At 39.5% G+C, this 14126-nt stretch overlaps 1 protein-coding gene across 1 annotated transcript in view; it reads right to left on the minus strand.

Moving 5' to 3' along the window:
* FAM135B (family with sequence similarity 135 member B) overlaps positions 1 to 14126 on the minus strand; it is a 194708-nt gene that overhangs the window by 141749 nt on the left and 38833 nt on the right. The window contains exon 2 of the mRNA XM_082753173.1: positions 246 to 341. Within this exon, the coding sequence (XP_082609299.1) occupies positions 246 to 322 (77 nt within the window). The 5' untranslated portion in view covers positions 323 to 341. The remainder of the gene's footprint in view (positions 1 to 245; positions 342 to 14126) is intronic.

Below are 14126 nucleotides of genomic sequence, written 5' to 3' on the forward strand. Positions count from 1 at the left end.
AAAATAATTTGGAGCATTACACTATTGTATTACCAAAACAAGTCAGTCGCTCTGACTTTATTGTGAAAGTAATGTACATTGACCTTCCTTGACAGCAATGAAAACCTAATGACATCCTTCCCTGCCATGGAGATTGCATGAAATAAAACTACATTTGGCAGAAAACAATCTGTTGTGGATTTGAACTGTTTTCTGTAAACAACCCTTCTGTAATCAGCTGCAAATTAATGGAAACATCAACTCACCCTCTCTGGAAAAGGTCCACATTATGGAATTTGTGTAGTTCCACAGAAAACTCGACCGTTCCCTGGACCTCAGACATGATTTTTTCAGGTCATCACCTAAACAACACATATAAACAGGAATTGTAAACATTTGAAGTATTTTGCTTAACAAATCCTCAACCATATTACTACATTTTGTTTGGCACTTGGGGTTCATGCAAAGCTCACTGAAATTGATTGGAATGTTTCCAATGACTTCATTGAGCTCCATCTTCAGGAAGACTTGCTAAAAGCGAGATCAAAGCAGTAATTAAGAGAGGTAAAATGTCTAATTAGGCCTGAGGACAGAATGATAATATTATGGAAAGCACAAGAAGAGGCAAAAAGTAAATAACATATTATGTGCAAGAATCTCAAAGCAGATTTTAATTAACTGTCTTACTACTCTTGTATGGGAAATTGATTTTTTCATCCCATTTTACCAAATGGCAGATATCCAGGGGCAGCACAGCTCATTTCTGTAAAACCACAGGCCAAAAAGACAAAACCCTGAGACAGATGAGAGTAGAATTCAGAATTCTCATGCTTTTGACCCTTTCTGTGACATAACTGAAGGCCTGGAAGGGAAGTTTCTGAGGGAATATGAATAATTTAAAGAATAATAAATGGAAAAGATTCTTCTAAGGAAATACTGACAATCAAAGTATTTAATAGGCCACAACACCCAGATAAAGATTTTGAAGCATTACAACCATTTACAGATTTTATATATATATATACACACAGTTCATTGAATCACAGAATAATTCAGGTTGCAAGGGAGCTCAGGAAGACATACCTGACTCAAGGAAGTTTTGCCAAAGTAAGTTTCCAAACCATCACTATTTAATATACTAGTGTAAACCTTTGACATTTCCCTAATTGCAGCAGAGCCAAGCAAAGGGTTTTTAGAGCTTTTTTTTTTTTTTTTTTTTTTTTTTTTCAATTTCCATTTACCCTTTCCTGCTTTTCTCCCTGAAAGTCTTCTTTTGGCAAGCTGCGAGCTGTAAGCTATCTGGAAATTGTCTATGGCATCGTTGACAAGACAGCCATCAGATTTGCTTAATTAGCACAGTTCAGAAGCATCATTTGGTTGCTTTTTCACAGCAGCCAAGTGCAATCTCTGAGGATGACCCATGTTATGACTATTAATAATTCCTCTGTCAGAGACACTTGGGTCTCTAAGGGGACATTGAGCTCAGATTGCAAATGGGAGAATTTCTCCATACATGCTAACCTGTAATTTCAAAGATTTGACCATTGTCTACAATGAAACAAGAATGAAAAGTTTGATGCATGAAGGTCTGAGATAAGCATTAAGCTGTAGCTTTCTGATAAGTCTCTGTGCTGAATACTGACTAGTAATTTTCCAACTGACTGGCTTATTACACTGATTATTTTAAATTATTTATATGTTTTATTTCTGGTTGTCCTTTCAAACACTACCAGTTTCAAAAATAGCTATTCCAGAGTTAAAATGTTGTTGTTTTTTCATCCACCCTCTGGAAAACCAAGCATTACAGATGTTGACTGTCGAATGACAAGAACGGGACACAGGATTTATGCAGTATTTGTAATATATGTGTATAGCTGCTAAGCTATCCATCTGATATACCTCCAAGGTAAGAAACTCTACATCTTAGTGCCAGGGTATAATTTTGGAGCAGTGAAGGTAAATTCTTCTAAACTCTTCTAAAAAGCGAAGGTAAAGTGGTATTATTGGACCAAATGCATGTAATTCTCAGCCTGCCTATTTATTTTTTTCATTTAAACAGGCGTGAGACTAATCCTTTCTGGCTTTGCCTTTCTGCACAGCCTGAAGGAATTGTATACTGTTTATAGGGCACGTATATCACATATTCGCCTGGTAATGTGTGTGATAGTCTTGTCTGAGCATATAGCATCAAAGCAAGGCAGACTGTGTGGGGGATGAGAAAATCACACAACACCAAGTGATACTCTGACAAGGTATTCAGCCTTGAGGAGAGTGCTAATTGGAAGAATTACCTCTGGATAAATCTGCATATTGTGCTCAGACATATTTCTCTAGACCAAAAGCTCAGGATCAAAGGAAACTGTGTGCTTTTGAAGACACCAGTTTAAAGAGACTTGTGAATGGGTGGCCAGACAGTTCAGATCAGGACCAATATTTTCAAAGACAGAAAGAATGGGATGAGGCTAAGGTTAGCTAGGATGAATGAAAAATTAAAGATTAAATACATGGAAATACACATGCAGGTATTCACTACATATACTTTTTATTTTTCATGCTTTGTACTTTTTCGTAGCAAATGTGGAAAAAATATCTCGGGACAAAAAGAGAAAAAAAAAAAAAAAAGTTTCTGTAGCTTAATTTCCCTTACAGATCACCAGAATGAAAGGGGAAATAGCTGCCACACCATGTTAGACATCCATCCACTCCACCAAAAAAAGAGTGGCTCAGAGCATACCAGTCTACATCTGAAGGCTAGAGGGACTGAGCCCCTACCAGCCAGGCCTGGCACCTCAGGACACATCTGACAATCACTAGAAGTGGTGTCTGACACACCTGCTCATCACGACACTTAGCAAGGTTCAAAGAAAAATTACTCAGAGCTGTTGGCAACATGCTTCAATGAAAAAGCTACAAAACAAGACAAAACAGCTGCAGAAATCCCAGATGGAGAAAACACAAGTGCTTCAAATGATGTACCGAGTTTTCACTGCCATACCACGTAGCTCTTTAAAAGAAGCTGATCACAACCCTTCAAAATCCAGGGCATGTGAAGGACCTCTGACTACCCCTTACTCACTGATCTCCATGGGGAATAACCTCAGGATATAAATAGAGAATTAGATGGTAAAAATAATACTGAATTGAAAGCATTGAAAACACAATACGGACTGTTGCCAGAATCAAAGTATCAGCAATTTGATAATAAGCAGTTTAAAGAAAAATGCAGAGGTGATCCTTGGTAAGTCTTTAGTACACTGGTTCTTCTAATTTTTATTTTTTTTTTAATTTTTTTAAGTTAAACCCTTTGTATTTTCCAAGAGACTTAAGAAGACACAAGTAAATCTCTATAGAAAGCTAGAAAAAAAGAAATACAGGGGAAGTGTTTTGGCCATATGCTTGTGTAAAAGCAGTGCCCATGACTAGTCTTGTCACTTCCAGAGCAATGAATTGCTTTGTAAGGCACTGCCATTATCACTGATTGTGCTGCGCTATCCTACAGGCACTGATTTTATCAGTCAGGTCACCGCTTTGAAAGTCTGTCCTTCCAACAAGAGTTGTCCTAGCAAAAGACAATCAATTTCATTTGTCATTTTACTTGTAGCAAGGAGACACTAACTGAAAATCAGAATCCTTTATACAAATAAAGCCCTATAAAAATCTATATATTTAAATATTGGAGTGTTCTTTTAAAGGAAGAATTGATTTTAAACTCTCCATTTCATTGTTTTTTCTAAAGATAACTTCTGAATTGGAGATTTTTCAGCATATGATACTGGTTAAACTACAATGGCTTTATTTATCTTTATCCTCCATTGCTCTCAGTAATCTTTTTGACTCATAGTGGTTGTGCTAATGACGTTTTAGAGATAGCCAACTGACTGAGCCATCTGACAGCAGTTAAGTATTGGTTATGTACCACACACACTCTATTATTACACATCTTGAAGCTAAAAAGGAGTCTGAAAATTTACCTGCTGAGGCAGCAGTCAGCATCAACCCAACCAAAGGGAGGAGATAAAGGTGAGACAGGGACAGGCCTGGGTGGAAATAAGGACAGGACACTGCATACTCTGACAGTCTATGAACTTTCTAGCATTTCTGCAATTACCTCTGAATGAAAAATGAACCAGAGATTTATTTACTGCTTTCACAATTCTTGTGCATCTCTGTCACAGAAGCCAAAGGAAAAAAAAAAAAAAAAAAGAAAAAACACACACACACACACATCAAGGACAAAAGAACAAAACAGCATGTGATAAAGGGCAATGACTCATAAACCTAGAAACATTTGTTTAGGAGAATAAAGCTGCCTCTCAGAAAACACAGCACATACTATCTCCAGGATGGAAGGATAGAACTGTCTTCCTTAATGCCTTTAAAGCGTCTTTTACTTTATTGCGATTTTTTTCAGAAACTGGTATTTGTAGCTACCTGTGCATTCTGTCTGTCTGTCTCTCTTTCACTCTTTTTTTTTTTTTTTTTTTTCATTTAAAGAGTTCCTTGATCAAATGTTTAGTATATAGCCATAAACCCACTGTAAGTTAACATTATTCTCCTCTCCACAAATGCCTTCTGTAAAAATCTAAGTAAGGGACAAAGTAACTCAGGAAAAGAAAGATTATAAACAAAATCTCATTGCAAGTAAGTTCTAAAGCAGTAGGAGAAGTTCACATTAGACCAAGTCTCTTTTTTTAATTTTTGTTTAATTAAATTGCTCCATTGTTCACCTTCATGCAGCTGAAAAGGATCCCAGTTCTTAAGGCAAAAATTGCATCTCAGTAGCCTCTTCTGAGCATACATGAATCGCTTGAGTCAAAGCAGTCACAACTTGAGTCAAAGCAGTCACAAGTGTCAGTAAGATCTTTCACTATAGCATTGTCAGCAACTGTTCTCCAGTTCACAGTACCCATCGCTTTTTTCTGCCAGAACATCAGTGAAATGGCAGAGATGACCTTCAGCAAAACAATGATTTCAAAAGGTAACACCTCATTTTGTTAAAATAAACAGAGCTGGCAATTCTCGTCCAAGATTGTGTGTGATAGCAAGACATCTCCTTTAGACTTTTAAAAAGAAACAATCTAAATACAATATGAAAATATAATAGGAAATGACAAGGCTTGTTTAGCAAAGCTATTAGATAAGTAATTACAATACTTCATATTTTAACCCTGTACGTTTTGAGGAGGGGGAGTAAGAGAGCAGCGTGGTAGTGTTTATCTAGCCGTAAGTATGAAACCACCATACTTGGTCCAAATCACTGACATAATAGGAACTAGGACCTGATGAGCATTATATTTTTTAGACTAGTTAGGATAAAGGTGTCCTTCTTTTTCATTCAGAATGCTTCTTATTCTCATTAAACAATTTGTTTTGTTTCCCCAACACTACTGAGGCTAACTAATTACTGGAATGTGAAGTTTTTACTCAACTTCTTATAAAACTTCGTTCCTGGCACATTACTGTCAACCCAGGGACAACCATTGACGGTTATGGTTTTACATCAGAAAAGTGATTCAAGTATGAGTTCATGCCCCCTCTGACATCTTGAATTAGTAAAATTCATTTTACTATAGCACAGTCAACAATGTAGAGCATTTACCCTAGGTAAAGGGAAGCCAATGAAACATGTGAGCCCTCAAGAGATGCCTTTTGCCACAGCTTTAACAGTAACAAAAAAGTGCTGCCTGGTCTCCCACACTCATGCGCAAACACTGTAACAGATTGATAAAACATCCACACTGAATGAGATGCAGACGGTGTCTTACTCAATATATGGCCTCACTCAACAATATGTTATTAAGTTGAAAGTGAAGAATATATGCAATAAATTCTGCATAGATGATGCACATACCGAATTTAGAACCCAACCATAATGCTCATTAATTTGTTCTCGAACACACTTACAAAAAAACCAAAACTTTTCGGTCACTGCCTGTTTGTGATTTTTTTTTTCTGTTTATTTTGGTATGTATTATCATTTAGGACTCTGATGTCAAGTCTCCCACAGAAAACATGTTATTCTTATCCATGAGAAACCTTCTAATGCTCTGTTTAGACATGGAACTATCAGGAATTACTTTGTAAGATCTCCAGTTTTTACAATGATCTCACATTAACTAGAATGGCTTACAGAATGAGATAGTATCACAGCATAAACTAGCAATAATCCCTTGCAGCTATTTTGCCAAGGTTTTTAGTTTTCCAGTCTATTGCAATTGTTGACTTTGAATTGTTTTCTTCAATATTTCAGCAAAAGCAGAGATTTGTGTTACGGGTAAAAACAAATGCAAGGTACATGATGTTAACCAAATATAGCCATTAAACATATATTTATTTTTTTTCACCATATAAGCATTTAGTCTGGTTCAAAATGTTAAAGACTAATTTGTTTTTATGCTGCAGAGAGCTAACTTAGTTTGGATGCAAGCCCTGAAAATAATATTCCAATATTAAAAAAAAAAACAAAAAAAAACATATACCAAGTGTGCGGTTTAATATTCTTGGGAAAATCAATATCCACAATTTTGTCAGATGCATTAGACATATGTTCATAAACAGTGCAACATCATGAATCACTTTTGCCGAGGTTCGTTGATTTCTACCAACAAAATGTTATGAGTTAGAGATGCAGAAGACAGATAATAAATGATCCTTAAAAAATGACTCATAACCCAAAGAGTATTCAAAGGGGAGCAAATAAGAAAGGAGCCGTTTTATTTATGTTTGTTTAGTTGCTGTTTTTTCACTTACAAGCTACGCTATGTCTTTTGCCAGCTGGAATTCACAAAGTAGCAGTGGTACCTAGTTCATTGGCTCACATAGAAGAGCAGGGTAAATACTTGTTCAACCCTCAGCAACATAATTAGAGTATTATGAGGAAAAATCAGCTGCATCTCATAGTCAAGAACCATCAATATCAATATCTTCAAACATATGGGTCACATAGTCATGGGTATAAACGGTGCAGCCCAAGGATCCAAAGGTAGTCACTTAGGAAAACAAGCCAACAACTCACTTCAATTTCTCTCGTGTTTTTTCTGCGTGAACCAATCCACACTGAAGAATCTCAATCCACGCAGGAGAATTTGTGCAGGTCAGCAAATCCACGAAAGCTGAAAAGCAATGGTCTAGATTACACCCTTCATAGATTGTTCATTTCAAGGGTGTTTAGATGGAGGAACAAATCTACTAGGGAAAAACAAAAACACTAGGTTGTGCCAGAGGATTTGTATGGCAGAACTGAACCAGGGCCAGAATAAATGTCAGGTGCCAGTAGGCTGCTCTTATGAGATATAAAGCCTTTGAGCTATTAGACAGGATTAAATGTGAACACAGCTGTGCAAATTTAGGTCAGATCACTCGACAAAAAGAATGAAGATCAACCTCGATTTGTCCTCTGTAAGCACGTGCCTGTCAGGACAGCAGATCTGAGTTCAGCTCAGCACAAATCACTATCTGCTTGCACAGTTAATAATAATAACCTGCTGTTGGTATTGTGCATAAAATGAAACAGCAGGGAAAATTCAGGCAACAGAGCAGGGAGGGCAAAACAGAAGGAAAAAGGAGATAATAAAAACTTTCACCTGGACTAGCTTCCCACTACTGCATAATCCTCTCCTCACCATACCTCTCCTGCCTCTTCCTTCCCCACCTTGTATCTCTTCTTTGCGACTTCCAAAAGAAAAAGAGGTTTTAAAGCTTTATGTACAACTCAGAGCCCCAAATCCAAACTCCTAAGAACATCATCATCATCAATCTTCAGCAGCTCCCACTGTTCACCTGAATCTTGTTCATATTTTTTTCTTGTTCATATTTTTTCCACCCCAGAATTCCTTTTGTGCCTTTTAGAACCATAAAATACAAGAAAAAAAAAAAACAGTAATTGAAGTATTTGAAGCCTAATTAGGACACTTAGGCACTTATCCATCATTCTCATGCTTGAGTATGGTCCTCTATTTAATAAAAGAAGGACATGTTCTTCTCGGTCTGAGTTCTTTTATTGGTTTAAACAGGAAATTAGAGCTCTTTCAGACACAGACCATATATTATTCTCCTGTACTTGTAAAACAGCCAAAAAGATTTATTTATTTTTAAGTTCTACTCAAGTTCATACGTGACTGTTCTCCAAATTGTATGGGCATAGGTCTATACCAAGTCCTTGGGAGTATATCAGGATGTTTGACCTCATTCAAATCTTAGCAACACCTACAGGACAGATCTGTCTGTCTTCTAAAGAGGCCACATCTGAGAGGACAAACACGCTGACTGAGATTCTCCTTGGAAAAAAATCCATAATCATGTGCTATAGGGCAGGAAAGGTGATGTAAGGAGCTGGATGAGAAGCATCCTCTTGTTGAGCTATTGAGCCATGTGGCTGCCTGATGCATGAGTCAAGGAACTATCTTGAGGACAAACTGTTATGTCAATAGAGCTATTTCCAAAGAATCCAAGTGCGTAACAGAGCTTCTTGAATGTCACCACAATGCTACTGACAGTCTTGTATGGAAAGGCTAATGAATTATGTGTTCCTTGGCACTGTTCTGACTGCATTTCCATTTCTGGTCATGAAAAAAAATCATGCTACTGTCTAAATGAGCTGTAAACTCAGTTGTCCTTGTCAGATTTTAAATGCTTATATTGCATTTTACCTTATCAAATTCACTCTAGAGTTTCACTTGGAAAGTTATTGTCCCCTTCATATGTTCTAAGGACATCTAGGTAAGATATAAGAGCAAGTAACTCCTCTGCAAACTGAAAAGGAAAGACTCATTGCAGAAAGGGTGGAGCTGAATAATACAGCCTGATCTGCTCCCTGAATAACAACTAGTCCCACCAAGAAAAGGGAATGAGTGATAGCAGTAGAAGGCTCTCTTCTGAGAGGTACAGAGGCATCCATCTGCCAACTCAATCCGCTCTTGAGAGAAATATGGTGCTTACCAGGGACTCCTGTAAGGGATGTCACCGAGAAACTGCCAGGCCTTGTACAGCCTAAGGACTATTATCCACTGCTGCTGTTTCATGTGGGGACTAATGATGCAGCCAGGAGCAGTGTAAGGGGGTTCAAGAAGGATTATACAGAGACCTGAGAGCATCAGTAAAGGACTCAGGAGTGCAGGTACTTTTTTCATCAATTCTCCTGGTCAAAGGGAAGGGGATAAAAAGGACCAGTCAAAGCTGGAAAGTCAACAAATGGTTACAGAACTGGTGCCACAGAAAGGGGTTAAGATATTTAGAACTCATTCTCACCAACATGGAGGCTGAGGTATTCAATGACTTATTTTGCCTCAGTCTTCACCAGCAACTGCTCTATCCACATAGCTTGGGCCCCAGGAGGCAAAGGCTCTTATTTTTAAAATGAGAGAAAAGGAAGGCCCAGGGAACTACAGGCCAGTCAGTCTCACCTCTGTGCCTAGCAAGGTCATGGAGCAGACCATCCTGGAAACTCTGCAAAGGCACATAGAAAATAAGGACATGGTTAGTGACAGCCAACATGGCTTCACTGAGGGCAGATAAGCCTGAAAAATCTGGTGGCCTTCTATGATGGAGTTACAGCATTATTAGATAGGAGAAGAGAAACTGACATCATCTGCCTGGACCTGTGCAAAGCATTTGACAATGTCCCCCATGATATCCTCATCTCTAAATTGAAGAGACATGGATTTAATGAATGGACCACTCGTTGGGTAAGGAATTGGCCACATGGTTGCACTCAAAATCTTGTGGTCAACATCTCAATGTCCAGGTGGAGATCAGTAATGAATGGTGTTCCGCAGGGGTCAGTACTGGGACCGGCACTATTTAACAGCTTCATCAGTGACATGGACAGTGGGATTGAGTGCACTCTCAGCAAGTTTGACGATGACACCAGGCTGTGACTGACATGCTGCAGGGAAGGGATGCCATCCAGAGGGACCTTGACAGGCTTGAGAGGTGGTTTTAGAATAGCCCTGATCAGAAGGACTTGGTGGTGCTGGTTGATGAGAAGCTCAACATGAGGTGGCAATGTGTGCTTGCAGCCCAGAAAGCCACCCATATCCTGGGCTGCATCAAAAACAGTGTGGCCAACATATCAAGGGAGGTGATTGTCCCCTTCTACTCTGCTCCACCTGGAGCACTGCATTCCTCTCTGGGGCTCCCAGTACAAGAAGGACATGGAAGTATTAGAACAAGTCCAGAGGAGGGCCACAAAGATGATCAAGGGGCTGGAGCACCTCTTCTATGAAGACAGGCTGAAAGAGCTTGGGTTGTTTAGCCTGGAGAAGAGAAGGCTCCAGGGAGACCTTAGAGTGGCCTTCCAGTACCTAAAGGGGCGTACAGAAAAGCTGGGGAGGAACTCTTCGCCAGGGGGTGTAGTGAAAAGACAAGAAGTGATGGTTTTAAACTAAAAGAGAGGAGATTTAGATTAGATATAAGGAAGAAATTCTTCACTCAGAGGGTGGTGAGGCTGCCCAGAGAAGCTTTGGATGCCCCATCCCTGGAGATGCTGAAGGCCAGACTGGATGGGGCTTTGGGCAACCTGGTCTGGTGGAAGGTGTCCCTGCCCATGGCAGGGGGTTGAAACTGGATGATCTTTAAGGTCCCTTCCTACCCAAAGCATTCTACAATTCTATGATTCCAAATAATTTACGTTAATCACAGAAATTATCCTTGTTTGTGAAGGCTATTAAGCAAAGATGTTTGTCCATGAGAAAAACACCTAGAAATTCCTTCATACATATGAGGTGTTGAGTTGCTCTATAGTCAATAGAGATCTGGCAAATGCAGTCAACAACATTCATGTGACCATCGACACCTACTTCTGTACTGACCATAAAAGAAAACTAAAACCGACTAGCCCAAATCCACATCTAGTCAGATGAATGTCATTCATAGCAAGACTGAAAATATAATAAGAACAGTAAGAACAGGATTTTGAATATCTACAGAATCACATGTGAAAAAGGTGAGAAAAGCAAAATGTATGAGTCTGTATAGATACACTAATAGCATGTATTTAAAAAGAGGGAGATAAAGGATCCCAGGAAATAAGAGGGGTCTCTATGCTGGTAAATTTATAGGTATTTGAAAAGTCAGGTTCTCATAAAGCCTGTTTTTATGTCTTGATTGCTTGATCTAAGGTCTGATCAAATAAAGGCTCTTAACACAACCTTTTTTATTTAATTAACTTCTCTGAAATTACTAACAAGGTAAACATTGACACCTGTCTTGAGGTTTCCCATGGAATCAGAGGAATTATTGATGCTTATAAGGAGCTTTTGAATTGCATATTTGCATTGCTGGACCAAAAGACAACAGCGCAGCAGGCAGTGCCATGGTCTCGCACACTGAGCAAGGCAAGAGCCTTGAAAGGTTGGCAAGCAGTTACAGATCAGATTGTTTCCACCAAAAATACTCACAGGCTGGGAGAGTGGTGGGAGAAGATAAAGATGGTGGAGAGAGAATTGAACAGAGAGGGACCATGGGAGGAGCATCAGAAGAAGTATGGTCCTGGTACAGCTGGAAGAGGGAATACTTTCAGTACAGACATTAGTACAGCACAATATTTTACTTTCAGGCTCACCAAAAAATAAATAAATAAATAAAATTGTCTTTTTTATAGCCATCCACAGTTTTAAAATATTCAACAGATTTCATGAGAACTTTGAAACATGTATTCCAAAGGACATTCAGCACTGTAGAAATAAAAATCTGTAGGTTAGTTTCCATCACAATAGTTCTTTGGACAGGCAGTAACTATTAAACTGGAATGTGGTAGAGGAGGAACAGGTGCTGGTTGAGAGCATCATGATATAAATATATGCAATAAAATATGCAGAGCCATAATCAGAATGTTGACTTGTTTTAAGTGCTTGGGGCCATGTTGATATAAATAACTGCACCAGGTTTTGCTGTAGAGCAAGAGCTAAATTATGTGGTTTACAAACAGAGGAAAAGGTTGATTTATTTGTCACAGCACTACTTGATCTCTGACAAAGAAGAAAAGGGCCAAGTGAGCCACTGCTATACATGGGACTAACAAAACAGGGCCTGAAATACAGCTGCTGAATAAGCTGCCGACTAGGCTAGCAGAGTCTATCAAAACAACAGGAAAACCATTTATTTCTCAAATTGAGGCCAGCATCTTGGTAAACTTCACCAGAAGGATGGCTCTGTACAGCTAGGCTGTAATTTTTCCTGGAGACCTTGGCTCTTATTCCAGTCTCTCAGTGCAGCTGTCCCTCAAGCTTTGCCTGACAAATCTTCTCTCGTACTGTAAGCACATTGCTCAGTCATCTCATGGAGCTAATGACCCTTCTCAAATCCATAAGGGTTTGTAAGATGGATGCTGAGCTCTTGTGTTTCAATTGGAGAAGGAGTTGGATTTCCCTTTGAAGAGCTAGGGGCACTGGTAACCCATCACATGGTGTGAATCAGTTAATTCTCCAAAGCATCTAAGTGTTGTCTTTGTAAGTTGTTGTCCTTAACACACTTACTTGAGTGGGTGCACAGTGAACAGTGCCTGAAGAGGAAGGAGATAACAAGATAAAGCTAACCAACTCTAGGCTGTTAATTTCCCTGAAATCCTCCTTTCCTGTGCCCAATTACTTTTAGACAAGGAAGTCACAGGGGGCAACACAGACAGGAAGATTTCTAGAAGGGCAGCAATTGATTTGCCAGTACCTTCATCCTGCCATGCCCCCCTGGTGTCACTTGAAGTTCTGCTTTCCTAGCAATACAAAGGGGAAATTAAAATTGCAGCTGCTCAGCAATACTCATTTGTGACCAAGGAATGACCTGTCATGGAGGGAAGAAGGTTAAACTGGAAAATGGGTTAAACTGGCTGGTAGCAGGAAGGCCAGAGACGGAAAGACTTTGTGTAAGCAGTAAATTTTCCCTGCTGATGAGGTAAGAAAGGCTTCATCACTGTCATGCAGCAATCCTGGAATGCACGGGCTCAGGAGCCACCTTTGTTGAGCAGAAGTGGTGCTGGAGCATGAACCAAAAACTGGGCTGCGGGGCTTGATACTGATGCTTACAGAACTGGTGCAGGTGCAAGTGGAGGAATTGGGCAGCAACGTATCTTGGCAGCCTCCCTGTAGATCTGCTTATGATGGTGGGACTCTGTCCAATGCATTGTTCATTTTATCTTTTTATATTTAAGCACGAATGCGTGTTTAACTCGCCTCAAGGGGTACAATAAAAATTCCCCAACAATTGATTAAGTGTGAGCAGACTCGGTGCCCATGGCATGCTGCAGATATACGTAAACCAGCAATAAACTGCACGTTTCTGATGCAGATAGCAGTCTGGTGATAGCAGCATGGCATGCAGAGCAGGAAAACACGCTCTTTTTCTGTAGTGTTTTTTCAGCCTGTAATGAATTACATACTGCCACAATTTACATTGGCACCAGTGTCCAAATGAGCTGGTTTCAAACAATCAAGGCCCTATACACTGAAATTATAGGGACTGCCATTCAGACATAGTCCTCAGCTTGCAAGGGTCTTAGCAGATGGCAGCAGGAGATGCTTCTTGCCAAAATCAGACAGAACTGTGTTGCTAACAGCTCTACACCCAGGCAAGAATCTCCCGCTGAGGCGTGGGCAGTGAAGAAACTTTCCCCTTTCAAATGGGGCTTCTGAGGTCATGCTGCTTTTTAAAGGGGGTTCACTACACTAGTGGCTGGCTGAGACCAGAGCTGTTCTTCAGCACACACCAGGACCCTACAGTTTGTCAGTTTCTGTTCTGTATACAGTTTCTGTCTAAGGACAGAAAGTTGAATATGACTCTTTCACAGAATCACAGAATGGCTGAGGTTGAAAGGTTGGGGGAAAAAAAAAAAAAAAGTATAAATTTACTTGGAAAAAGAAATAATGAAATCAAAAGGTTTCCTGCTAGACCTTTTCATTGTGTGGGATAATCACAGCAAAATGAAGTGAATCACCCAGCACCATGTACTCACTGAGACCAAACTGCAGCCAGCAAAAGTATCCTTTCTATTTATCTGATCCTATTTCACTAATGGAATGCAGTTCCCAGAACAAGCATATCTTGATGAAAATATATATCACCACAAATATCTTGTACAGCATTGTGGTTGCAGAATCACAAACCAAGCTACTGTGCTGAAAAACAAAACAAACCAGCTCCTTGTACTCCAGGCCAGG

Source organism: Aythya marila, assembly GCF_965140915.1.
Source record: "Aythya marila genome assembly, chromosome: 2".
In the NCBI taxonomy this organism is placed as follows: domain Eukaryota; kingdom Metazoa; phylum Chordata; class Aves; order Anseriformes; family Anatidae; genus Aythya; species Aythya marila.